This window comes from Strigops habroptila, chromosome 1, assembly GCF_004027225.2.
Source record: "Strigops habroptila isolate Jane chromosome 1, bStrHab1.2.pri, whole genome shotgun sequence".
Lineage (NCBI taxonomy): Eukaryota > Metazoa > Chordata > Aves > Psittaciformes > Psittacidae > Strigops > Strigops habroptila.
The window spans coordinates 25,243,068-25,269,389 of NC_044277.2; the positions used below are offsets into that span (position 1 = coordinate 25,243,068).

General features: G+C 36.8%; 1 protein-coding gene across 1 annotated transcript in view; it reads right to left on the minus strand.

Annotated features, from left to right (window-relative positions):
• The window catches only part of SLC26A7 (solute carrier family 26 member 7), a 67,526-nt gene that overhangs the window by 4,337 nt on the left and 36,867 nt on the right, over window positions 1-26,322 (minus strand). Inside the window, exons 7-15 of the mRNA XM_030487949.1 lie at window positions 25,888-26,035; window positions 24,470-24,583; window positions 21,087-21,164; window positions 18,956-19,051; window positions 12,367-12,473; window positions 9,713-9,779; window positions 5,149-5,286; window positions 2,863-2,911; window positions 201-301 (exon numbers count right to left, since the gene is read on the minus strand). Coding sequence (XP_030343809.1) covers window positions 201-301; window positions 2,863-2,911; window positions 5,149-5,286; window positions 9,713-9,779; window positions 12,367-12,473; window positions 18,956-19,051; window positions 21,087-21,164; window positions 24,470-24,583; window positions 25,888-26,035 — 898 coding nt within the window. The remainder of the gene's footprint in view (window positions 1-200; window positions 302-2,862; window positions 2,912-5,148; window positions 5,287-9,712; window positions 9,780-12,366; window positions 12,474-18,955; window positions 19,052-21,086; window positions 21,165-24,469; window positions 24,584-25,887; window positions 26,036-26,322) is intronic.

The window sequence follows — 26,322 nt, forward strand, 5'->3', positions numbered from 1 at the left end:
TCACTTAAAATCTTTAGAATTACTTTTTATATAATTTTAAAAACGAACACATTCTAGTTTAATATGAAATCTGTGTTCATATTTTCCACGAGTGACATGTTTATCTACCAGTATAGGCAAGCTGACTAATAGCTGGCCCCAATTACTCATACATGTAAATTATATTTCTATGTACAGAATTTTTGTGATGTCATAAATACCTGAAGCAGCACTGAGACTCCAGTGTAGTCAAAGAAATTCAGTCCACTGCAATCTAATATCAAAACACGTCGCTCACTGTGACATGACTGCAATGGTTCACCTACACATTTGACAAATTAAAAACTTTAATTAAGTGAGAATAGTTAAGAAATGCATATAAGAATAATGATAGTTTAGCAAAATAGGCCCAGACTTTAGCAAATAGAACATTTTAGAAACAGAAATGATCTTCAGAGCAATGGGATGAAATTATGATGGGTAGAACATATTATTAATGAGATTTTTTTAGACATGAATAGTCTCTCAAGAATTAAAGAATTGCTTCTTCAGATTTGAATTTCTAAATGAGTCAGGATAATATCTCGGGTTGTTTGGAAGAGTTTACATGGGCTACACAGACAATATATCTCTCTTAATACGACATTCATTTCTGTAATATCTAAACATCTGTTACAGCTTAATTAATACTTGCCTGTAAGGAAGAAAAGTATGTAGAGTGTTTCATTTTCCTAAGGTTTTACTATGATGGTTTTTGTCTGGTTTATTTTTTATATACTATCACATATTGATGTTGGAAAGATGTTGGTAAGATTTGCTAAGGTCTTACGCTCATTCTTCAACCTCAGGCCATCTTGTACTTAAACTAAAAGAACACTCTACTAAATGCATACTGAACTAGCACACAGATAAATGATTCCTGGCTTTCATAAAGGGAAAACTAGAAAATAATGCACATCTTATTTACATTGTTCTGTGAACAAAGATTAGTTATCATAATGCACAAAACTAAAACAAAAAAATATGAAGGAAAGGAATTCTGAACATAAAGATGGATTAAACAAAGTGGTTTTGACAGAGCAGAGGTAAAGATTTTAAACTCTTGAGAGGACTTAGGATATCCCCATGGTGTAGATTTATAATGGTGCTAAATCCTTTCTGACAGTCGTCTGACGCCAGAGACTTTTGGACTTGCACCTCTGGAGATTTACTCTCTTTGTACTGTCCAATGTACATTAACAGATACATAACAAACAGAAATACAGAATTTTAAGGTAAACCTCCTGCCTGACATCACTGTGATAGAACCCCAGAAAGGATTTATGAGATCTGCTATGCTGCTCACTGCAATAATTTCTACACGCCTCCTCTGCTTCCAAAACAAAAGAACTTAGTCTTTCTGCCTGTTACTTACTCCTGCTACCTTCCCACCCAGCTGGCATCCTGTGCTGCAGTAAAGACTGCCTGGCTTCTTAACGGGGAGGGAGGTACAGACCTATTTCCTCTCTGAACCAGTGGCGAGGGCAGCAGCAGCTGTTTAATTTGGTGCTGACACAGACCAACAGCAAATCAGTACTCCCCAGAGGGAGAAAGGGAAGATTTTGACACGATGTAAGTTGCTACGCTTTCCAAGATGACTGCTGTAAGGATTATGTCCTCCTGCTCCCCTCCTTCCTGAAAACTGAAGCCCTACATTTTGTTTTTATAGGTATTTTTCTTTTTTCTCTCTGGTTTTTATTCTAAAGCCCCCTAGAATAGTCACCACAGGCTGGTTGGTAGAAAGAACAACAAAGCATTTAAGTCCTCAAGCCAGGCCTTAAGCAATCAGAAAAGAGGCCTTGTGCTGTCTGTCACTTCTGTGACATGAGAAACTGGTTGATCTAAAAGAAGAAGGTTGAAGTATGTACTGGCAAGATCTTCTCACACATAGGGTGCTGTACACTCTTTTAGTATTTTACAGTATTATACAGTCTTCAGTATCATCATGTTGCGATTTGTTACAGCAAAGCACCCTGTCACCCCTAAGTAAATTAAACACTGTAGTATCATAAAAATGTCATGAGTCTAGTTAATAAATGTAAACATTCAGTCAACAGCCTCCAAATCAGATTCTCTACTGTGGCCTTAATGCTTGTAAGTATTTTAAATAAACACAGTGTTTTAATTCCATCCACAATAAAGTCATCTGTATAAACTATCTACTGCAATAGGTTGCTGCAGCTCTACCATGGGAATGTATGTGCTCTGGTTTGACTTAAGTGTTACAAAATGTGGGAAGACTGGAATTACCCAGCTTAATCCTTAGCTGAAAGCAAACCCTTAGGTTTTTTTTCTTTATACTATGCTGATATACTGTACAATATTGGTGCCCATCCTGTCACTGATGTCATCTGACATTTAAGGAGATTTTTCTCCTCAGTGGCTTTAAAGCTCACAAAGATTTAACATGGCTCTAATCTTATCCTTTTTTTACTTTTGCATACTAATATTCAAGTTCCACTAAGAATGCAAAAATCAGTGCTTAGCAAAACAGCCTCTTAGGCCTTGGTCTGAAGATCAATCTGTGGCATACCTGTCTCAGTATGCTTACAGTGATTATTGTGAAATAAGCAGGGACTCCCGCAGAAAAGGTATTCTTCTGGGTTCCCCGCTTTTTAAATCTTGAAAAGTCAGTCAAGAACAGAAAAAAAGTAGGACCCGTTAGGCCAGGTTTAAAAGAGTATAGCATTATTTAGGACTCATGCTTCATTCAGTTAGGTCTAACTGAAAACACTAGTTTGTAAACCACTTGAGTTCACCTAGAAATAAATAAAAAAGCATAGAGCCATTTTGCATGCTTACATCCATTTTCATTTTAATATCATTTATGGATAATAAACTCACCATGAAAACTTCCATGGGAAAATGAACACAGCAATGTGTTCTGCTCACACTGAAATAAAAGCAACAAACTATTAACATACCAAGGAAAACTAGTCTGGCGTAGTAACCAGAGGAAATCAATGCAATATATGAGCATTTTGTTTCTCCATATCAAAGTTAACTCCTCATCAAAATCATGTTTTATGCAACAGCCTATTAGATATATATTTGTTGAATATGTATGTCAGTTGTTCTTTAAAGCTATATCAAACTGATATTTCACTTTTCTTTTTAGATGACTCAAACTCTGTCATGTTTGGATCCACTAGAAAACATATTATAAACATGATGATTTTGGTTAAGAGATGAGTCAAAAGATGGGAAAGATTCTTGGAAAGATAAATTCTAGCCAGTGATTTTATAAGATTAACTTTTGATTCATTTTCTACTTGCTGAAATCTCATCTGCTATGCTAATATTTTAGTGAGGACATTTTTGACATGCAAATTTATTAAAGAATTACCTTTATCTGGATAAACTTTTTTATAATTATTTCAATATGAATTTTAAGTTCTCAATAGAAATATGAGTTAAAACCAGAAATACATCACAGAAACAAAATCCAAAGTGCAATTTTTTTCATTCCCATTATACGCTACAAAAACCTTTATTCCATAACGAAAAATGCATGCACGGTATTTTAGACATCTGTACTGCCATGTACCTTACAGAAGACACAAAGGATAAAATCTCCCTCCTAAGTAGCTTATATATTAACTTATTAAATTATTAGACATCTTAAATTAACTCATAACTTATTTCCATGCAAATCCTAAGTAATTTTTCTGTTTGGAGGTTTATTATCATACTGATCCTAATCAGTTAGCCTGGCAGAACCAAGGAATAAAAGCAGCACGATTTCTGAGCTGAATTTATGAAAAATGGGGAGAAGACCCCCATCAAAGCAGGCATGGGTAGCACAGCTCTTTGGCAAGAGACAACAGAGGTGGTAGACATACATTGCTGAATCATAGAATCATGGAATGGTTTGGGTTGGAGAGGACCTTAAAGATCACGTAGTTCCAACCCCTCTGCCATGGGTAGGGACACCTTCCACTACATCGAGTTGCTCAAAGCCCCATCCAACCTGTCCTTTTTCTGTTTTTCTTCCCCTCAAACTCCCCATGAATTGAACACTAACATCTGACTTCACCAGTGGGGAAACTGAGGCTAGGACCATCAACACATTTTGCCAAAGATGACACAGAAAGTCTGTACTGCTGCTGTCACACGTAAGCAGAAAGAAACACTCTCTCCTCTGGTCTGTCCCTTTGGAAAAGGTGCTGCTTCTGAACCCTGGGAGCAGCATTTGCTCTTGATGGAAGCCATAAGGTCCCATCCCTGTTTTCAAGAGTACAGAAGATTATCGGTGCTCTGCAGCTCATCATTGTGCATCAGCACAGCTGCTCCTGTTGCTAGCTCCAACCACAGGATTTTTTTTAGGTAGGGTTGTCCTCTCCTCAGGATTGCCTGCCACGGTCTTAACAACCCGTATAGGAAACGGCTGTTATTTTCTCAGCCCAATTTGCCAAACTGTATGAAACTGCATGAAACTGCTTACAGCAAGCATTGTATAGTGTTTGTTGGAATGTCTTTATTGTAATGATAGAAAACTGATTTTTTTTTTTCCCCTTCCAAGGAGTGTTGTAGGAAGCTGCAGTAGTTATGTGCAGTTCAATTCAACTCAAAAAATACCGTACTTACAGAGATTTTCTCCAAAACTGAGTTATCCATAGTTTGCATATTGTTTATTTTTCCAACACAATCAGTATAGAAAATGAAAGAGAAACACTACCTTCTTCCTAATTTTCCTGGAAGTATTTATAGTTAGAAATAGAAATTAAATATCTATCATCTCTCATGGACTCATCTCCAGCACAAAAAAAAACACATCTTATTCACGTAGATATGTAGCTACTCATTGTCTTTTCAAAATCGCCACCTTATGTTAGCTGAGGTTATGTAAGTTCTGCCAGAAATTTTGAAGAGTTTTGGATCAATGCTTTAATGGCTCTTACAAGATCATATATAGAAATAGTAAAGATATTCTTTTCAATTAATAATAAGAAAAGAATGTTATTGAATCTGATTAAGATAAGCATTAACTTTATTCTAAATTAATCATTTACAATATTACCTTTTTATATCTGTTTCAATATCTGATTACATTCTTTATGAAGTATAAGGAAAGCAATCAAGATCTTCAACACTGTCACCGTGATTACTGAAGTATATAGCATAACCTACCTTGTTTACGTCTTCACATGCCTGGCTGCTCATGCTATCCTTTTGGATTATCTTTATCAGGTCAGCATGAAATTTCCTGGCATTCAGAAAGACTAACGGATTGTTGACTGAAACTATGTTTACGTGTTTTAATGATTCCTGTGGAATGAAATAAACATAAAGCTGAAAATATTATCTTGGGCTTGAAGACTGAAAACTGAACTAATTTCTTTAAAAATCCTGAAAATTCCTGTAAATCAACCTAGCAGGAATTTTGGATTGTGAGAATGATTTAACAGGTAACTGTCTTGATCAGCCTTCACAGACAGCTGAAGTAAAAAGGAAATATAAGTAAACTATAAGGAAAATTATCCTTAATTCAAGTTAGCATGAAAGGAAAATCATAGTCATTATGATGCATAATACGAAGAATTACTATCTGGCAAATCAGTTGGTATGATCCCCAAACTTAGGAAAGACAAGGTTTGCAGACTGCAAATATCTTCTATTAGACAAACACATGTATTGGAAAAAGTACAGAGGGTTTTGGAGCAAACACTGCAGGTGGTTTTGAGAAGGCTGAAAATGTTCATCTTGGTCATCTGAAGATGACTTTCGTACAACAGGGATATTTCTCTATGGAAATACTTAGTCAATTCAGACCAAGCTTGAGCAACACGTTTAAAACTTTGTCAATACATATCTACAAGCAAGATAATACATAATCTACACAAGAACCATCAGCTGCTCCAGATCCTGTCTCTGCACTTTCTTGAATAAGTTTCAATCAGTCCACCAGGTACCTTCAACGAACCTGTGTAGCTCAAAACATAGATGTTACACAGCAGAATGATTTCTGAAGGATGTCAGATAAAGGTCAGAAACTTCCAGGTACCAGTAGGGAATATTTCCCACAAAACAAGTAATATTTCTCTCGTTCTCAAAGTGGACTTATAAAATACCTTCAAAAGCCAGTAAGAAAATTAATATTTATATATAAATATATTGGATATCAGCAATCACAAGCCCAGTTGAAATACTGGTTTTGTAGGCAGGTAGAATGAAGTTAATCTACTGAACTCTCCATTTTCCACAGGTTGTGACGCATGTCTCTCTTTTCCTTAGGAAAATAAGACCAAATTCAGTGTGGAGGACAGCTGCCTTGACTTCTGCTGCTTCTGTTTCAGACTTGCGGAAAAGTCTGTCAGTTGTTAGGGTCTTCTACTTTTCCCAGTTCTGTTATTTGATCTAGTGAAAGATATTACATCAACTTGCAAAGTTTTTTATGTATATTCCAATAAATAACTATATCAATCTTCAGCACATATAGCACTGTAATCAGAAATAAGTAGGATCATGTGTGGCATGTAAAAGTTATCAATATTTTCAGTAGCATTTTCTGGTTTTCTATCTGACAAGCATGCATGCAAGTAGAGAATCTGAAATAGACACGTAACACTGCTCATAAGCACCAGCTGCCAAAAAAGTTATAGGATTAATTTGCCTTTCAGGCAAGTATTTTATTGCAGCTGGCGATATCTAGATTGCAAGTGGAAGTTCAGAGCATTCTCATTCCCAGTGAGAAGACAATCCCTGACCACACACCTGAGCATTGCACAAGCAATGATTCCCACTAGATATTTTCACATATGCAAAGCATGGTACCATTGAGTGTCAGCTTCAACAGTGTCATAAAAAGCTTTGCCTGCTTTGGAAGAATGAAAACAGGAGGAAAGACATCACTCTGATGATTTTCAGGGGCAAGCATTGCAGCTGACAACATCTTAGCAGGTCAGCAGGTGACTGTGATGGCAGATCAACATGTCTGATTCTGAGAGGTTCTCCAAAAGCATTTCACTCCAGAAGCACTATATGCAATAAAATATCCTACCACTAAGTGCAAAAAGGGGGCTGGTTACAGAAAATACCCATTTTCTACTGAAATACAATATCTGAATTATGTGAGTATCAGCTCTCAAAAATGAACTACTTGTGACAACAGGTAACAGGAAGTAAAAGCCAAGAATTTGCAAGAGAATATAGGTTCAAAAATCCTCTCTTGTTCCTAACAGAAGTCAGAGACATGTAACAAGGTCACACCCAAACAGAAGCAAGTGGAGCTGACACAAACCATTTTCTAAGTAGTTCAAAAAGCATGGGATTGCATTGAAGACATGCAGTTTTCTCAACAGACCTTCAAGCAGAACAGGGATGGAAATCTTCACCACAAACCACACAAACTACCTTCTTATTGTAGACTGCTATTCAGACTTCTGGGAACACAGAACATGCAAGTAAGCTCTAAAATAAGGGCAAAACATAGGGCAATATGTGATTGATTGGAGAAATACTCCAGTATTCCACAGATTCCCATAAAAATGCTATACACAGCTGGAGTGTGGAGACAAGTGGGCACTTTGGTGCCATACCAGAACTGGCAAAGTAGAAGATGAAAACTAAGAAAAAGCAAGACTAATGTGCAAAGATCGAAGCCTGTGATGATCAAGAAGCTAATAAGCTTCCAAAAACACAAGGTGAAAATCTTGAAAGGCTCAAATCACAAGGCCAAATCAAGCAAATGGCAGACTTAGGTGTAATCTTTTATCCAGGATAGGCAAGGACATCTGTGCCAAATTTGACTCAGGTGTTCCTGGCTCTGGTTTGGTTCTAGTTCCTTTCTTAATAAGAACTGTTCTGAGAAAAATGGACTACTTCTTTGTTATGTCCTTGCTAAGAAAGAAAATTATCTCAGGTGGCCCATCCCTGCTGTCACTTAGAAGGATACCGACAATTGCCCTGCACACCACTGTCTAAACTTGAGTAAGAGTTCAGTTCAGTGAATGCCTGTGATGCAATGTGTTTCACATAAGCTTCTAAATGCCTTCTTGGCTTTTTCCACATTAAACTGTCTTTTCTCTCATTGGTGAAATAACCCCTATAAATCTATAAAACTTAATGGCAGGGTAGATCATTAAGCTTGCGTATTTTCATGTTTAAAAGTCCTGTTGTTCATGTGTAAGTTGTTATTTACCAGGGGAACTTGGATCAGTCTCACATTCATACATTAAAAATTACCCTAAATGCCTGCTGTAACCCAGTGACTTGAAGTTCAATTAAAGGCATTTTTCTAAATCTTAAAAATACTTCCCTTCTTTGTTTTGTGTAATAAGCTCTTGAGCAATTTGCTTTCTTAACAAAATGTTATTTTCCCCACTGTATGCAGACACTAGCTTGTTATTACTTGGTTACTGGCATTAATCTTCATGATTAAAGAAAAATAACGGGAGCAGTTAGCTTAAAAAAAGACACATAAGGATTTGTACAAAGTATTTTATGAATTTATATGAAAACAAGCATGCAAATCAATTTTGGTTACCCATCTCTGACAAAGTAACTCCAACATTTTTCTTAAGATTGAAAAATCACATAATAATTGACAAATGGACCAGCCTCAACAGTGGTTTTAATTCACATTTCAGAGTCCTCCCCATTCACACGTACCTTTCACATTCCAGCATTGTTCAGCATGCCAAAACATTAAACACCCCTAAGTTCAGATTTTGAGCTCAGGATAGCTATGATGGAAAATATTTGCCATAAAAAAAAAAAAAATTCTTTGGAGGAGAGCTTCTTAGTGGTGAGGTGATAAAACTGATGAGCATGTTGCTTGCTGATACATAAGACACTTCATAAGCATTAGGAAAGAGTACATAGTAGAAACTGCCATAGAAGAGAAGGCAGGATGTCCTATTGATGGCACTCTGTGCTGAAAGGACACATGGTTCTACTTCTCCTTGGCTGCTGACCTAATATTTTATCTTGGAACAGGGATTTCACCTCTCCGGGTCATTACCCTTTTCTTCTTACCATAGGCCTGACCGCAAGCAACTTTGATAATAATTGTAATGAAACTAACTGAAAGAATTTAAGATTTCTGACTGGCAGGTTTAAGTTTGTGAGAAACCGAATTTTAAAAACACAGACTTTGGGAGAGATTCTTCCATTCATTTTAGATGTGAGGGTACCCTTGCTTGAGTACAGAGTGGTGTGTGAAGTAGTCTGTGACAGCTTCATGCTGCTGTCCCTCCTTCCCCAGACACACACAGTGTCCTCTGGGACAGTCCAATCACAAGGGGCTGGTGGCAGAAAAGGGGTCACAAAAGAAATTGTGGATGATGAGAATACCAAAGGACTTTCAAGAAATTAGGAAATCTTATAAGAATATAAAGAGAGATGTTGTCTGCTCAGATGCCCTTGCTGCCAAGAGATTTCCTTAGACTTAGGAATTAGGAAACTTTTACAAAGAGCCATGTCTAACTTAATAGTAACAAATAAACTAAGATAGAGAGATCTAAGAGTACTTGCTTAAGTTTACTTTGCAGGCCAGCAGCAGAACCAGGAAAATGTTACAATTTCTGATGTCTGGACTAGTTTTGTATTTACTACGTCATACTGGCTTTAGATTTCAACTGCTTATATTATAAAAATGTTTCCTTGACTCACCGTTTATGATCTGGTAACCAAGTAGAGAAAATTAGGATTAGTACAAGACACACATGCACACATGCACACAAAGTTAACTTACACAATTATCTTCTGTTTTGTATTTATATTCCACTTCTTTCACATTTTTCAAATTCAGTGTCTTTGCTCTGTAACCAATACATAGAGAAAAATCTCTCAGGCAAATGATTAGTTGTCTTGAAGAGAAACAGAAAGAGACACCCCCCAAAACTACAGCATAGAAGTTAAAAGGTGCAACAATGCATTCCATACATATTTTCATGTGTATAGAACTTTTTTATTTTTGTGATAATGATCCAGGTAAAGAGTAAAAAGCACATTTTAAATTATAAGATAGCACTTTGAAAATATGAGTAATCAAAATTTCTCATAAATAAAATCTTATTTTTAAGTTTCATGATTGTTTTGTATCTGGCCAGAGAATTAATCTCAAGTCAATGTAGGTAATATATAACCTACAGCTTCAAAAGTACAGAGGTTTCATAAATTTTTTTTTACCTGGAAAATTGTATTTTAAGGAAATGAAAAAAAAAAAAAAAAAGATATCAAATAGCTATGGGTCATGAAACCTAAGGATGTTTTATTTGTCATTAACATTGACACATCTTTGTATGCTGAAGCAGAACATTGCACTCTAGCTATCAAAGTGGGGGACTTAACTGGAAGAGCCAATATCCCTATGCGCTCTATACAGCCAGTGAAAAGAGAAAGTTGCCTTGAGAAGGTAGCTTAATGTAGGACCTTCTGCTTCAATACATCATTTTGCAGGAATACATTTAACTGCAGGAGAAGCAAACTATGAAACTAGTTATCTGAGCTTGGTGCCTAAAGCTAGACAATAGAAATAATCCCAAAATGCAAACATTTAAAAGAGGCATCAATATGCAAGGAGTGTTTGCAGGTACTGGGGTTGGCTAAATGAGGCTTGTAAAAGTCAGCTGTTCTCTCATGTTTTCATAAATTGAGCTGTAGCTGCTGCAGGTTTTAATATATTCTAATACTTGACAGGTACCATGTCCAATACTCTGGCATCCGAAGAGAAAGTTCACAACAAATCACCTACAGTGTTTTTTTGCTTCACTTTTGCTGATGCTTTTGCCCATGACTGGACAGCTTACTAAACATTCTCTTGCTAACCTCACCTGCAGTACAAATTTTAAGACTATTAGCTTGTTCAGTGCCTTTAGGCTGCATGGACAATCATGTGCAACCTGCCTGAAGATCACAGAAATCAGTGGGAAAAGTCTTTTTTACTTTAATTAGAGCAGGTTCAGACTCAGGTCTCTGTTAGATCAGATGACAGAGGATCATGCTTTTCTGTGTCAGATATCCCTCCCCTTCTGCTGTCCTTTACTACCAGAATTTACCAAAATTTTAGTTTTCTAAGTAGCAGAAGATTACCACAAAGGTACAGATTGATTCGGGTAGAACCATCTTCTATAATTTGTACTTGTTTTGCAATTTTGAGCTATTTTCACGCTGGATCTGCAATTTATTCCATAAGAACAGAGCTACGCGTAAATGGTTAACACCATTAACCTTAACAAGCATTAAATCGAGTTGTCTATATTGTGCTTGATTTCAGCGCAATTCAATATTCATGTGAACAACTGCCTGCAAGCAGCAAGTCATTTCCAGGACTGGTGAGCTATGGATTAACTCTGTAACACAAAATGATCACAAACCTCAGCTGCTACTTTCCTTTACTCGTGATTCTAAGTAGGAACTGTAATACATGTGAAATAATATATGAATTTCTGAAGGGACCTACAAGGATGCTGGTGAGGAACTCTTCATCAAGAGCTGTAGCGATAGGACAAGGGGTAATGGGTTCAAACTTAAAGAGGGGCGATTTAGGTTAGATATACGGAAGGAGTTCTTTACTGTGAGGGTGGTGAGGCACTGAAACAGGTTGCCCAAGGAAACTGTAGCTGCCTCATCCGCAGAAATATTCAAGGCCAGACTGGATAGGGCCTTGAGCAATCTGGTCTAGTGGAAGGAGTCCCTGCCCATGGCAGGGGGTTTGGAACTAGATGAGCTTTAAGGTTGTTTAAAACCCTGATTATTATATGATTCTATGATTCTGTTAGCTCTAGTTTCTTTGTCCTGTTTTTTCTAATTCATATATACATTCATACATTCTAATTCTTTTCTAATTCATTGATACATATAATTTATACTTTTCATTAGATATTAGAATAGTGATGCAGTTATGTTTCATTAAGTTGAACTTGATGATCTTAAATGACTTTTCCAACCTAAACAATTCTATGATTCTGTGTATTAGCAATGCAAAAGTTAACTATCAACTCCTGTGCAACATAGTATCTAGTTCATAAAGACACTTAGTTACTAAGGTTTGCTAGACATACTTTCCCCTTAAGAAGCATATAAACATCTAACAGGGAAAAAATTTTATAATTGAGCTTTCTGTTGATCTTATGCTACCTTCATCATCATACAGATGTGTAATACTAAGAGAAATCACAAAATAATGCTGTAGTATGAAATGTTTTAGAGATCCTTAGTCTACAGCAAATGCACAGGTGTGAATTTTCCTTTTGAATTCTCTTACCTTGTAATTTTCTGCAACTAGAAACCTGAATTTCATTGTTAAATTTAGTATACCGTATGCCTATCCTGACTGTGAGGCAACATGCCAGAAAAAAGACATAATGTTGTGCTACTGGAATGTTTCAATAAATAGTTTCTCACCTGGGAAAGCGGAAAATCACAATTACTATAGTGCAGACAACGCCATACAACAGTCCCACATTAGCAGCAAAGCATATTGTAAATACGTAGGTACTAACCCATATGCTCTTTAAGGAGGGAAACAGAAAGAGGTGGTTAGTTTTAATTCTTGTAACAATGTGCATTTTATGAATGAGAAATAAAGATTTTAAATTGAAGATAGTTTCTCAGAGATGAACAGTTGGATCTTTGAACTGGCAAATATTAAAGGCTGAATGAGCAATTAAAACAATGCTTCCCTGTGGGAAAATGCATATGATATGATGCTACTCATCCCAATGCTCAGAGAAGTTTCTTTTGAGCTACTTAAATTAGCATTTTGTGGTTGCACTAGTTTAGAATGAACTCAGTTGTTTTGTGAAACCTGTATTTTATTTTTCACATTGAAAGTTGTTGTTACCTTTTTCACTGCACAGATTAAAATCTTCCTTTCCTTTTACACAATGATGTACCCTAAAGATCAAATACAGAGAGCTCTTCTCCCACTAATGGTATAAATGGGAATTATAATTTGCAAGGAAGTTAATCAAAAGTGGCATTTATCAGAGTACAGCTGACTAAACCAACTCTATAACAAATAAAAATTATTGGGGAATTAATTTCTTCACATGGAAATGGTGAGATTTCAGATTACTTCCCCATCTTTCAATATTTGTTTAATAAAACTTTGGATTAATTTTGAATATAATTAAAAAAAATGCAAAGGAGCATATCTGAAACACTAGTTGCTTTGGAAAGGAATTTAAAATGAAAAAATTCAAAATATTTCAACATTTCAAATCTTTTTCTTAATAATTTTCTATACAGAAAAGTATTTGGCTGAAAGATATCCAGATTTTACAATTAAAGGGAGAAAAATATAAATTACCTGATTTCTTATACCAACATAATGTCAGCACATATTTCTTTCCTTGAGGGAGCCTTAAGCAAAGACTGCCACCTAATCTTTATATAAAAAGAGTTAAAGAAGAATGGAAAGTATTTTCACTCCTCTGGATATACTGATCTCTGCAGGTGCCCATTTCAACAATTACAGTGCTTCTTGTTAATGTTTGCAGAGGAACAGATCACATTACAGTGGCACAATCAGTGTTAAAATTATCCTTTCTGGTGCTTTCACTTAGCTCAGGAAAGCCAGAGATAATAGCATACTTGCAGTCTAACCACAGGAATTTTTCTCAAGCAGATTTCAGAACTGTTATTTTATGAATTATAAAATGTAAGTCATACTGTACTAACTTGTGCTTCACAGGGGACAGAGTGTTAGATTTTACTGATAAACCTTTTCCTCTCTTATCTTCAATATTCTAAACTACTGCAAAAGGTTTTGCAGTCTCTTCAAGGGCATGGCTGCTAGGTAAAGAGGTAGTTCACTCTTTGAAATGGTGCTCGATCTCCAGTTGTATTTAAAAATGACATTTTATACAAATTTCAGTGTATATATTTGCAAAGAATACCTTTTGAGCAACAAACTGAGTTCTGATTAGTAAGTGAGAAACAAATTCTAAGATTTACAAATACTTATAAAGGAGCTTGCTGGACGTGAAAGGGCTAACAGACATACTGCAAATCTGAAATTCCAGTGGGATCAAGAATTAGCCCATCCTGATAAGGCTGAATTCTTGACACCTGAGATCAACCAATCCACTTCAGCTGCAGACCTGAGCCTCATCACATCTAACTAAATCACTGTTGCAGGACCTAAAAAATTCTTCTGTCTCAGAAGAAAACAGAAAGCTTGAAAAACCGATATAAAGTCTACATAGGAAGAATCAAAGACAAATATATTTAAGTACTGCTGAGTACTGAGAAAGCTAGTTGAGTACCTGTTTAGCAGCCTAGTATCTTACATCTTAACTGTAACCAGAGACTGCCATTATTGTAGAGGGTGAGCCAAAACAATTATATTCTCATTTGCCAATCATTCTTTCAGTGCTTCAAATTGGCCTGAAGTCAGTACTTTTTTAGTCAGGGAAGTGTCAAACTTACAGAAAGAAGTTATGTTGATCTCATAGATATTTTTTTAATTCATGCGTTGTCACGAGCAGCTGCCTCTAAAATTCTGTGGACAGAATACTATAGTACTGTGATACTAAATGTTTCTGTATCACTTTGAAACTGGATTATAAACTTCCCTTTTCATTGCAAACTGATGAGATGATCAGCTATTGCCTGAAGGGGTAGGGTTCGTTTCTCTTGGCATTAACTATCTACAGCACAGATATCTACATCTGTGTGAGCTGTCTAGACACTCACCATACTCAGAGAAGATTTGATTATCAGGAGGGAATTTAGGATGCAGTTTGTTGATTCCTACCTGGTTATGCTGGTGCCTTCTTGAGAAAGAGATGAATCATATCCTAACATGACTAAATTGACCAGCTCTGTACTGTAAAATGCAATGCTGTGGTGACTTGCTCAAATAGAGGCCCATGCTGTAGTCACCAGCACACAGCCAAAAGAAGAATCCCATTAAATTCCTGTCCATTCAGAGATTTGGCAGGAAAGATGCTGGAGTCCTGGAGGAAGCTCTGGCTACAAGGATGCTGAGTAGCACGCTCATGCTCCCCTGTCCTTCTGCAGACAAATGCCTAATGCATGCATACATCCTCAGGGCACCCTTCATCAAAACTTAAAGTGAAGACCACCACAGCCATAGAGCAGAAACTCCTTAATAGTGAAGTGGTATGGTAGTTCTTTAATAGAATTTTTCACAAGCATTCCATACACAATGGTGTAATGGTGGAATGCTTGAGAGGGTATCTGTTTGCAAACTGCACTGGAGACAGATGGACTGGCATAAATATTATTGTTTAAAAAGAATTTATATGGCAATCATACTTTCAATGAATTAAACATTTTCGAATTCCTTCTCACCGCACTGAGACTAAAACTACAACAAAAGTAGTATAACTCAGGGTAGCATATTCCTAACAAAGGAAAGATAGAAAATCTCGCTAGGATGTCATTAGCTAGAAGTATTCATGTAAATTATTATATAGAAGAGACGGCTTCCTACTCTGTGGAAAATATGGCGAAACCCTCAGAGCTCTCAGAGCCCTCTCATGAATCAAGGCCCCCATGAGATGAATACCTGAGCAAATCTAAAAGGCCATCTCCTCCCTGAGGATATCACGTTAAAAACCTCTTAAACATACATGAAATTGGACCAGTAATCTTCAAAATACCATGGAAGACCCTCCCCATTCCCCCTACTCCAAACTACTGTGACAAAATAGATTGACAGGGTGGTGGATCCAAGGCTCAGAAACTCACACTGGCAAGATCTTGGAGGATACTTGTTGAAAATGAGACCCTCCTTGTTGGATCTTCTTTAGTTGTTGAATTAGTATAATTTTTAACATCCTTACACATTAATATATGTGCATACACATACAATTCATACATCAATAACTACCTCTCATGTCATGACACCATGCAGGGAATGTGCAATTTTTACCACAAATTGTTGTCATTCTTTCTGCTTTACAAGTCAGGAATACAACTTGGCTTTCTCTCTGCTGTGGTCATTTCCTGGCCAAGTCATTTGTACAATTTTCTAATATTTTTTTCTCTTTAAATGTCATAGTATTTCTCTGCTAAATACCAAAAATCCCTGTTTATGATTAACTCATTAAATAATCCTTATTCTGTTGTCTTTTTCATTCACAGCATCACCTTCTGAAATACTTTTTCCCCATCTTTGGTCACTTCCAAGTTCAACTTGACAGCTAAAAGAACATTCTCTTGAGCAGTCAATTATCAGGCAGTAGTCTTTGACAATCTTTAATTCCTCCATCTTATCTGGGTTGTTCAGCCTTAAAAACTAAGTTAACAAGAACTTCATTGCCTTTTTATTGAGATCAGAAAAGTGCACTGTCAAACTGGAGAATAAAAAAGGGAAGTTAGTCAACAAGTAGGCCTGCATAAGAAATGAGGCTTGCAGAAAGGATATGGAAATCAACTTTCAATTTGAGGAATTTGAGGATCAATTTGAGGTACATTTAAGATGAATTCCAGATCAACTTCCTGTTTGTTTCCAAAAAAGAGACAAAAATTCGTGACAAATCATTCTCAGGTAAACATATAAAATGCAGGTAATGCAGGAAACACCACCATGGAAACCACCAACAGATGAAGACAGCAGAGGGAGGACAAATACTGTTGTGTACAGAGTTACGTGTTTAACATGTATGTCGTGTAGTAGAACAATTATTGATCTGAAATTGTTGAAGTCATCCAAGAAGATGTAGGGACTGACAGAAGACCTTAACTGAGGCAAGAGACCTTTGAAGTTCATATGAATGCTGTGACTGGCAGGAAGGAACATTTTGGAGTAAGGGCAATGGTGTTCTGCCTGGAAAGAAATTGTATGTGATTTGAGAGGTGGGATGTAAATCCAGGACATTTCCTGAGGGTTGTCAAAAAACAAGTTAAAAGAAAACCAAACCAAATATATGTAGTAATATTCAGCTGATAACATTTGGTATTATCTACTTAGGTCTGTCAGCCTAGCTCCTTTGAACTCAGCTGTTCCTAAATATTAAATATGCAAGAAAAAACAACCCACGACTGAAGGACAATTTCCTAGAATCACAGAATATCCTGAGATGGAAGGGACCCATGAGGATCATCAAGTCCAACTCCTGAGATGTGCCTTTCAAGCTGTACCTTTTACATTTAAAAGGATGACGTTTTATAAAGAACTAAGCAACAAATAAATATTACTTATCCTGTTTGTGTTCAATGAGAAGCTTAAAGTGTGAAGTAATAAGGTAAGAAACCTCATAATATTCCCTTTCTACATACTATCATTTGCCAGACCTATAAGCATAACAAATCTGACTTCTGTGCTACAATGACACACACCCTTCAAAGAATCAGTTCCAGAAAGGACAGATGCTAATTATTTCCAAATGTTTTGTTAACGTTTCTATCTTCAAAACACTTTGGATAACCTGGGTAATGTAACTAATTCATTTCCAATGTGCTGTCAATTGCTGGGGTGAATCTTTTCAGGCCAAAATCAACCCTGGTGTAGCTACTCTAATCACTGGGCTTGGTGGGGCTCCTCCAATCAGGGAGCAGTGTAATGTTTTTAGCCTTACTTTAGATTATGCTATTTAAAGCAAGCTGATTTACCCTGTCAGGCTAGTCTAACTGTGAAGATATATCAAGTCTAGTGAGATTCCAGAATATCCTGCTGGAAAACTTAACTACTTATTATCTCAATGCACTGACAGACAAGCTATATCTCTCTCCCATAACTACCAATTTTTTTTAAATCCATTGTCCCCAGAATAATTCTTGATTTACATCATCCACCATTTGTGTCACTGGCAATATGGGGTAGAAAATATATTCAGAATTTTGCTGCTTGAGGAACATAAGATTTCATGAGAGAAAAAGGTTTTCTTCTGGATGGTGAAAAACAAACAAACAAAAACCAACAACAAAAAATCCCAACCTCTAGTCTTCTGTGACAAAATGTGAAAAATCTCACAAACTCGATATAGTTTACTCAGCACCGCTTTCCATACTGAAATCCAGTATTCTATTAAAAAAAATAAATAATGTTTTATTCAGTTTAGATTTACCATTATTGCTGTAGAATACTAAGTCACTGGTGTGTTCAAAGCCCAATATTACCTCCAGTAGCCTGTATCTCCCACCACAAAGAAGGATACAGCCAAAATACTTTTCTGAATATTTGTTAACTGACACTAAACATAATAATATACTAAACTGAAACTAAATATAAATAATAAACATAAGTTCCAAAAGCTTTATGGAATATCAGTATGTGTTTACATAACTGGTTATAGGTTTCGGTTCCACTAATTGGTGAGTATATTCAAAAACTCCCTCAGAAGAGAAATCTAGGAGTCTTCCTAAATATGGAGTCATCTTTAATATTTGCTAGGAATTCTGTGCAAATGTATGTCAGACTATTAAAACTTTGCATTAAACTAGATTTTCATATTATTCCCTTTTTCATCTATCTGCTTTTTCTGATGTATTCCTCCTCACATACTGCAGAATCTTTCATTGTACTGAAACAACAGACACTCTGCAAAATCTGAAGGAATTAACACAATTTACTTACATCACCCTAGGACATGTATCTGTCTGCACCTCTAGTGTTTCCAGTTCTGTTTGTCCTGTGTGGTCATTCTGTATCCCCAGTGGACAAAGATACCAGATTCTTTTCAATAAAACTACAATAGCAAAAGCATTCTCTAGCTAACCAGCTAGACCAGACATGCAAAATTAGACACACATCTGCTCAGATAACCCTGATCTGGCTGTATACACATCTTTAGCATTGAATTAGGTTTAATTCTTTATCACTTGCTAAAATTCCCTTTTTTAAATACAACTGGGATTATAGATGCTGTTATTCTGAGATAGAAAATAAACTGATAGAACACAAACCCCCTAAAATAAAGGTCTGGTTATCTCTTCTAGGGCCACAGAATCATTGAAGTTTATTTATCAGGTGTTTGTTAAAGGGCCACAGGAGTATCTCCTTAGATTAAGTTTCACTTACCCAGTCTACTTTATCCACATTCCAATATTTTTTTAAGTCCCGGAACTGTATTAGCATCCCCTTCAAGCCCACAACAATAACACTTGCTAGCACACACTGCAAATAAATAAAAAACAAAAGCCATTTTCAGAATTGGTAGTGAAAACAAATGCTCTTTCTTCGATTTAGCAGTCAATGTTATAATTAAATCACAAAAAATCTGAAGTTGATGTTTCAGAAATGGTGTGAACACAGCTGTCCTTGCGACAGAAACGTAACAGTATCGAACCCATTTGTTTTTTTCCTGAAGGCAATCTGCAGGCCACCCAATTGTGAGAAAAAACAACAGAAATTTCAGGACTTCCTAAGAATCTCCATGCATTGCCAGACCAACAACATTCTGCCATAGTCTGAGGGACCCAGAAGCAAATCAGCACTCAACTTCTACATGGTGAAGAATTTTAATTCCTCTTCTTCACCACTGTCGTGGTTTGAGCCCAGCCGGTAACTCTGAACCACACAGCCGCTCGCTCACTCCCCTCCTTTCCTCCTCCCACTCCCGGGGAGATGGGGAGGAGAATCGGAAGAATGTGACTCCCACGGGTTGAGATAAGAACAGTCCCGCAACTAATGTATAATACAAAACCACTACTGCTATCACCAATGATAATAATGATTAGTGAAATAACAAGGGCAGAGGATACAATTGCTCACCACCTGCCGACCGATACCCAGCCCGGCCCGGGCAGTGATCTGGGCCTTCCGGGTAACTCCACCCAGTTTATATACTGGGCATGATGTGCTGTGGTATGGAACACCCCTTTGGCTAGTTTGGGTCAGGTGTCCTGTCTCTGCTTCCTCCCGGCTTCCCCTCCTCCCTGGCAAAGCATGAGACTGAGAAAGCCCTTGGTTGGAATAAACATTACTTAGCAACAACTAAAAACATCGGTGTTATCAGCGTTGTTCCCAGGCTGCAAGTTAAAAAACACAGCACTGCACCAGCTACTAAGAAGCAGAAAAATGACTGCTATAGCTGAACCCAGGACAACCACCTAGAGAAGGCCTTTAGAGCAAAAAATCCATAAACTTGGAAGCAAACAAAATAATTTATTTTTCTCCAAATCAGAAAGGAGGAGGAGATGGATGAAGAAATTATCTGGAGCCAAAAAGGATGGAGTACAAAATGGTGGAGTTGCAGCACAGGAGGTGGGGAGGCTAAGAAAGCAAAGTAGAAAAGAAATAAAATATCCAGAAAGCAACATATTAAAAGGTGGGTTTTTTTTAAATGGGGAATGGGGGGAAGCCTACAGGAAACCAGTCAAAATTTACATATAATCCATTAAAATAAAAAAAAAAGGAGGAGAGCAGTATAGTAAGAAAAAAGACATCGTGCATTCCTCTTCAAGTGTCATTACTTTGCATGGTTAAAATAAACTATAAAAGGATCTGTGTTTGAAAAGTGAGAATCTTCATTTGACACTATGTAAACAATAGCACAAAGTAAATTTTAAACACAGTTGAGTTAAAATATCATGTACACACATGGCAGAATTCAGGATAATTTTGGAGCTGTATTTTGCATCTTTGACATGCCTCTGGTTAAAATTAGCTATTAATTTGTAATACCAGAAGTTAGATATAGCTTGTGTGAAAACGCACCACCTTGCTGTATAGAGTCTTAGCGTAAAAGATGTATTCCATGACAGAGATGTAAGAACACCTCATATCTTTCTGTAATTAACCTTAGATCACTAGCTACAATCATTTGTGTTAAATTTATTTGAGAAGCAAAGTCGTACATCATATGCACAACTAGATAAAAATTGTGGGTCTTCATTAATTTCTACCACACTTTGTCAATTTACAAATACACAGCAATCTGGATGTATATTTTTCATAAAATACGTGCCAAAAGTAAGCGGAAGAGAAATGCTTATGTGACAGCTTATATATGTAACTATATGTGTAAAATCTATATGTATTATGTTGTCACCTCTGTATTTCACAATTCTGAGACTTGTTGTGCCCTTAATATTTGTTCTCCCATAGAAATTAAACAGTGCTATTTTAGAGGTAGTACTGTCTTTCCCTGAAAGAAATCAAGTCACTAGAAAATGCTTGACATAATTTTGAAAAAAGAAAAGTACCATACCATAGGCAGCCAGTACAGCATAGGTCCAATTGCACATATCACCACTATAATTAATACACAAGAGATAAGGCAAGAGACCTAAAACAATAAACAAGAAAAGCAGATTATTCAGTCTAACAAAAAAAAAATATATTAAAATGTGTGAAAAGGGATAATCATCAAATATTACAAAGTCAAGGACAAGATGTTGAGCATGGTAGCTGTTAATGTATCTATGGATTGCCAATGCATTTAATTACTGTTTTAATTTCTAGTGACTACCTTCAACCAACTACGGTGAAAACACAGTAAGAGATCTCAACATCTGTGCTTGACCCTGCTGACAGCTCACAGACAGCTCACAGACACAGACCACAGTATCCCTTATACACTTTGTAATTAAATGGAGCGTGTGTGCAATATCTCATCCCAGAAGTCTTGCAGCACCCACTCTCATTCTGTAACACATTTATAGCCACACACCCTGTCTTGCACTAAATAAGAGACCTGTCATAGCACTGAGCAAAAGTTATATATGGAGAACTGTCATCATTTTTGCACAAGAGAAGATTTCTAACTTCTTTTACTGGGATCAACACTAAAAGAAAACTATTGTGTTCAGTCAGAAAACACCAATGATTTCATGTTATTATCAGTGGACTTCAAAAAATGTAGGAACATTTTTTTTAACATATAAAAATTATAATTAATGCAGGTGGCATGAATCCAGAAAAATATATGGTCTAAGGATTATATTTCTCTTCATAGTATTACATGCTATTAATCTGATGGAAAACTACAGTAAAATTGCAGCCTCCTACCCCACTTTGATTGCTCACAAAGTGGGGTACTTCTGGTCTCATTAAGATACAGTCCAGATTCACAGAAGGTTTTTGATGATAAGTAGACAGATGCTCACTTTATTTTTATATTGATGTTTCTTTACTAAAATAATTAGGTTTCATTTTAAGAGACGAGTTGTTAAAAACAAAAGCAGACAAGTTGCTAAAACACTAGAAAATTAAAGCCATGATGTACTTAAAAATACCATCAAGAAGGATAGACAGAATGTTTACAGAAAAAGGGACACAAAATCTGTTGGTGAAGTCACAAGGAACTTTTCCCTCTTTCCGCTTTCCCAAAGGCAAAAAAAAAAAAGAAAAAAAGTGTTGATTCTATTTGAACGACGCTTCTAGCCCATGATGATCTTTACTGTGAGGGTGGTGAGGCACCGGAACAGGTTGCCCAAAGAAGTGGTAAATGCTCCATCCCTGGCAGTGTTCAAGGCCAGGTTGGACAGAGCCTTGGGTGACATGTTAGAGGGTGAGACGTCCCTGCCCATGGCAACGGGGTTGGAACTAGGTCATCTTAAGGACCTTTCCAACCCTATTTTATGATTCTATAGTACACTCCCTCATTTCTGTTTTCTTGCAGGAGAATGTATCACTGAAAAATAAATGGCATCACCTAATCTCAGGCATAGCCATTGGAGAAAAAAAGGGCTGCTATGAGCCCCTGAAAGACTCTTTGTATTTCTTTTGTGTCATTGTGTCTTTTGCCAAAGTAAACTGACTTCTATGTAGTCCAAACAACCTCTCACCCTTCTTTTTGCTTATGATCTGACCAACATTTATCAGTGATGTTCTTCTCATCTCTTCATTCTGCCTAGACACCCCAGAAAGTAGAGGATTAAGTGGATGTGTTGCTTTCCAAAAATAAAGCAGGAGAGAGAACTTTACGTTTATTAAAGTACTCTCATAGTAGTGCTAATGCATGGCCATACCAACTTCTGAATGAAGGCTCTGCTATACTGTGAAACCAAAGGATAAAATCAAGCAGATATGTTATTTTTACCATGTACTTCCTACTTTGAAATCAGATTATGGTGGTTTCTTTTTTCATTTTGTATATTGAATAAACTTCTACTGGGGCCTTGGCCTACATGTACCAGAGCCAAAGTGTATGACCTATGTGCCTCCAGGTTGCTGGTCTTCAGGTATAGGTTTTTGGGTTACCTTAAAGCTTCCTTGGAAAAGCCATGGTGCCGTACAACTGCCAATTGGACAATCAATACATTAATAGATGACAGAAGAAGATGTCTGTGAGAATGAGGACATGGGGTATGACATTGAATCTAACTCAAAGACATGAAATAGCTAATAACAAAGTGGTAGCTAAACTATTTGCATATAAATGTTTTTAAATACTATTATTGGATAAAATACCAATTATGATTAACTGAGTTCAGAGTACTGTGTAGGTTAATTAGCAAGCAGTGAACATGTAGAGTTTTGAAATAAAGCCCCGTATCATTTCTCAGTATTGTCATATCTGCATGAGAAATAATTGCAGGATATGGTCAAGAAGAAACAGTATCTACAGACTGCACTTCGCTTTATCAGCTGTACGTTATTACCCTTTTCCTTGCAATTAATGTCCTTTACACAGGCAAGAGCAATAGTTATAAAAAGACAACGGCAACAAACACCAAAGGACATAACATTCAGATGGCAGAATGCCCTTGATGAATCCCTTGAGTTTCAGAGGAAGGAGTGAGACACAGTGCTTAGGGGGCTTGCACAAGGGTGACCCAGCTGTGGTGACCCACGTGGTGCCATCACACATGTAGGTCACAGCAGAGCAGTTTGCTGCCTCACTTGTTCATGAGCATGATTTGAACAGGTAACAGCCTCACAGGGCCACAGTTATCTCAATATATTTTTTGAATATATAAAATATATATTTTTCTCAATTGCAGTTGCCTCTTTTCTGAGCTACTGAACTTGTCGGTTTAATTATCAGCAGCAGGAAATAGCCCCCAAAATCCTCAAAAATCTGAGTGTCATCTCTGTGGGTTCAGTATATACTGAGGAACAGGACAAGTACATTGTGTCACAAAGCAAAAGTTGGTGGATTAATTGGGTTTTTTAAATGAGCAGCTCTTATGGTTACTTTCACTTTATTTTTAAAATCAGGTAGAAGCACTAAATTAAATCTGACCTTTTTCTAAAACTTCAGATTAGCCTATACCATTAAATCCATTAAACACCATTAGAGGGCACTTTTGTTACAGTGCTGACAAATCTCACTTAAAATTGAAAGGGCTTGTTTGTCATTTACTGCAGCCTGAATATACAACTCCTAATCTCCTTACTGCCACAGACTTTAGAGTTTAGATTGTATTAAACAGGTAGAAATGAATAAGTAGAACCATTAGCTTTTCTAGTAAGACAGTTGTTGATTTGATACAATTCCATGCAAATTGTTAAAAATGACAAGGCAGAGTCATTTCCCAGGACAGAGGAAAAAAGAGAACAGGGAAATACAATGGATAAATCAGTACAAGTTCCATTGAGCAGTACCATAGCCTTAATTCTCCTATGTACTTCACTCTAACCCATTACCTGTGTTTTGGCACCCGTACTGTACAGAAGGGCCGTCCGTCCCATAGCTGCAGCACTTGGTATGCAAAAGAAAAATGAAGGAATCACGTTGCTGAGGCCATAAGCCAAACATTCCTGCAAAGTTGTTAAATAGAATATGTTTTTTTCCTATTTTTCTGTCATTTCAATGTTTCTTGCCAACAGAAGAGTCCCCTATGTAAATACTAGCAATGACAAAGGATGTTTGAGGACAAAAAAATCACGTATCTACATGATAAAAGATCTCCCAATAGAATATATATTCTCACAACTCTAAACTAATTTGAATAATAAAACTGCTGAAACAGATTCATCAAAATCAGGAGGCACATTTTGTTCACAGCATAAATGGTATTGCTAAGTTTTGAAAATTAAGTTCAACAAAAATATTTACGTCTTGATGCACATCTGCTTTTTAACAAGCTAGAGCCTCAAGCAGTGGGATCTGGATGGTGTCCAGGTTGCTTCTGGATTATGACTCTACTGGAAAAAGACAGCCACTGATTTTTTTTCTTTTGGAGTATACTTTAGTGAAAGTGAAATATGGTAGCAATACTATCTGTACGCTATCTTTCATTATAAGTGCATTTGGTGTTAGAAGAAAAAAATGGAGAAACCACCTTGTATCTGCAAAGCCATCTGAAGAATATTTTCTAAGAAAGCACCCCAACTTGGCTACCCAGCATCATTCATCTCCCCAGCCTATAAGGAGTTCATTTGTCTGCTGAGAGTAGTGTGTAAGAAAAGACCTCAGTACTGCTAGGAGTGCCTAGGACACAATTCGTATTGTATCCAGCCAGGGCAACATCTGATCGTAACTTTGTCTTCATAACACAAGACAGCACTACCTTAAAACTCCCCAGACAGCTTTACATAGCCACATGCCACCATGCAGAGCCCTGTGCCTGGCTCCTGAATGCAAGACAGCAAGATCCTGCCATTGTAGTCTTTGATCTTATGTAGGATTTGCTTTTTGGCTCCATTATTCCATGCAGACTTACACCTAGTTTCCAACATCTCAGTAATTAAGCTGTGTAAGCTACAAGATTTCCAAATATGCAGAAAGACATGCAGGTTGCTGTGCTCCATGTAATGCCCTTCAGACAATGCTGCATATCTCCCTGAAGTATCACCTGTGTTAAGCTCAAAACATTTTCACTCTGCTCCCTGGAGAACATGGCTTTGAAGTATCAACAGAAATTCATGACCTAATGTATTCATTCTGAAAAATACTTTAGAGACCTGAGCATTCTGTAGAGCTAATTTGGACTAGATTTGGGGCTTACTGTAATTGCTGGAAGGCCTCTCGACACTTTCCTACTGGGCTTCCATCTAGAATACATTTTCAAAATGGTGAAGCAATTTCAAGGCTTACTGACAGCAAGGAGAAAGTGGTTTACCTGGTTGTCATCCACAGTGTATTTAAATTTTTTAGCAGAGTCTTGGGCAAGAGCTAGTGATGCTACATAACCAACCAGTGCTACTCCAAAAGCTTCAGTGACTACTTCAGGCAGAACATTCATGGGCGGTGGTTTTGGAGATGGTAACCTATAAAAAATAAAGACAATCCTTTTTTAAAAGCCTGATACATAGCCTGCATATACCTGCAATTCAGGAAGATAAAAGATAAACTATCTTTGCATGCGCAGCTAATTTTTGTAATACTTGTAAGGTGACATTTTTTAATAATTTAGATTAATAAGACCTCAGCCTATGAGGACCTGCAGAGGAGAATTTGTAGGAGCAGATGAAACAGTTTCAGATAGATTGTTCCATTTGCAGACTTCAATCTGAGGAATTATGAAGGGATCTTTCTAACTTAGCTCCCTCTCTGA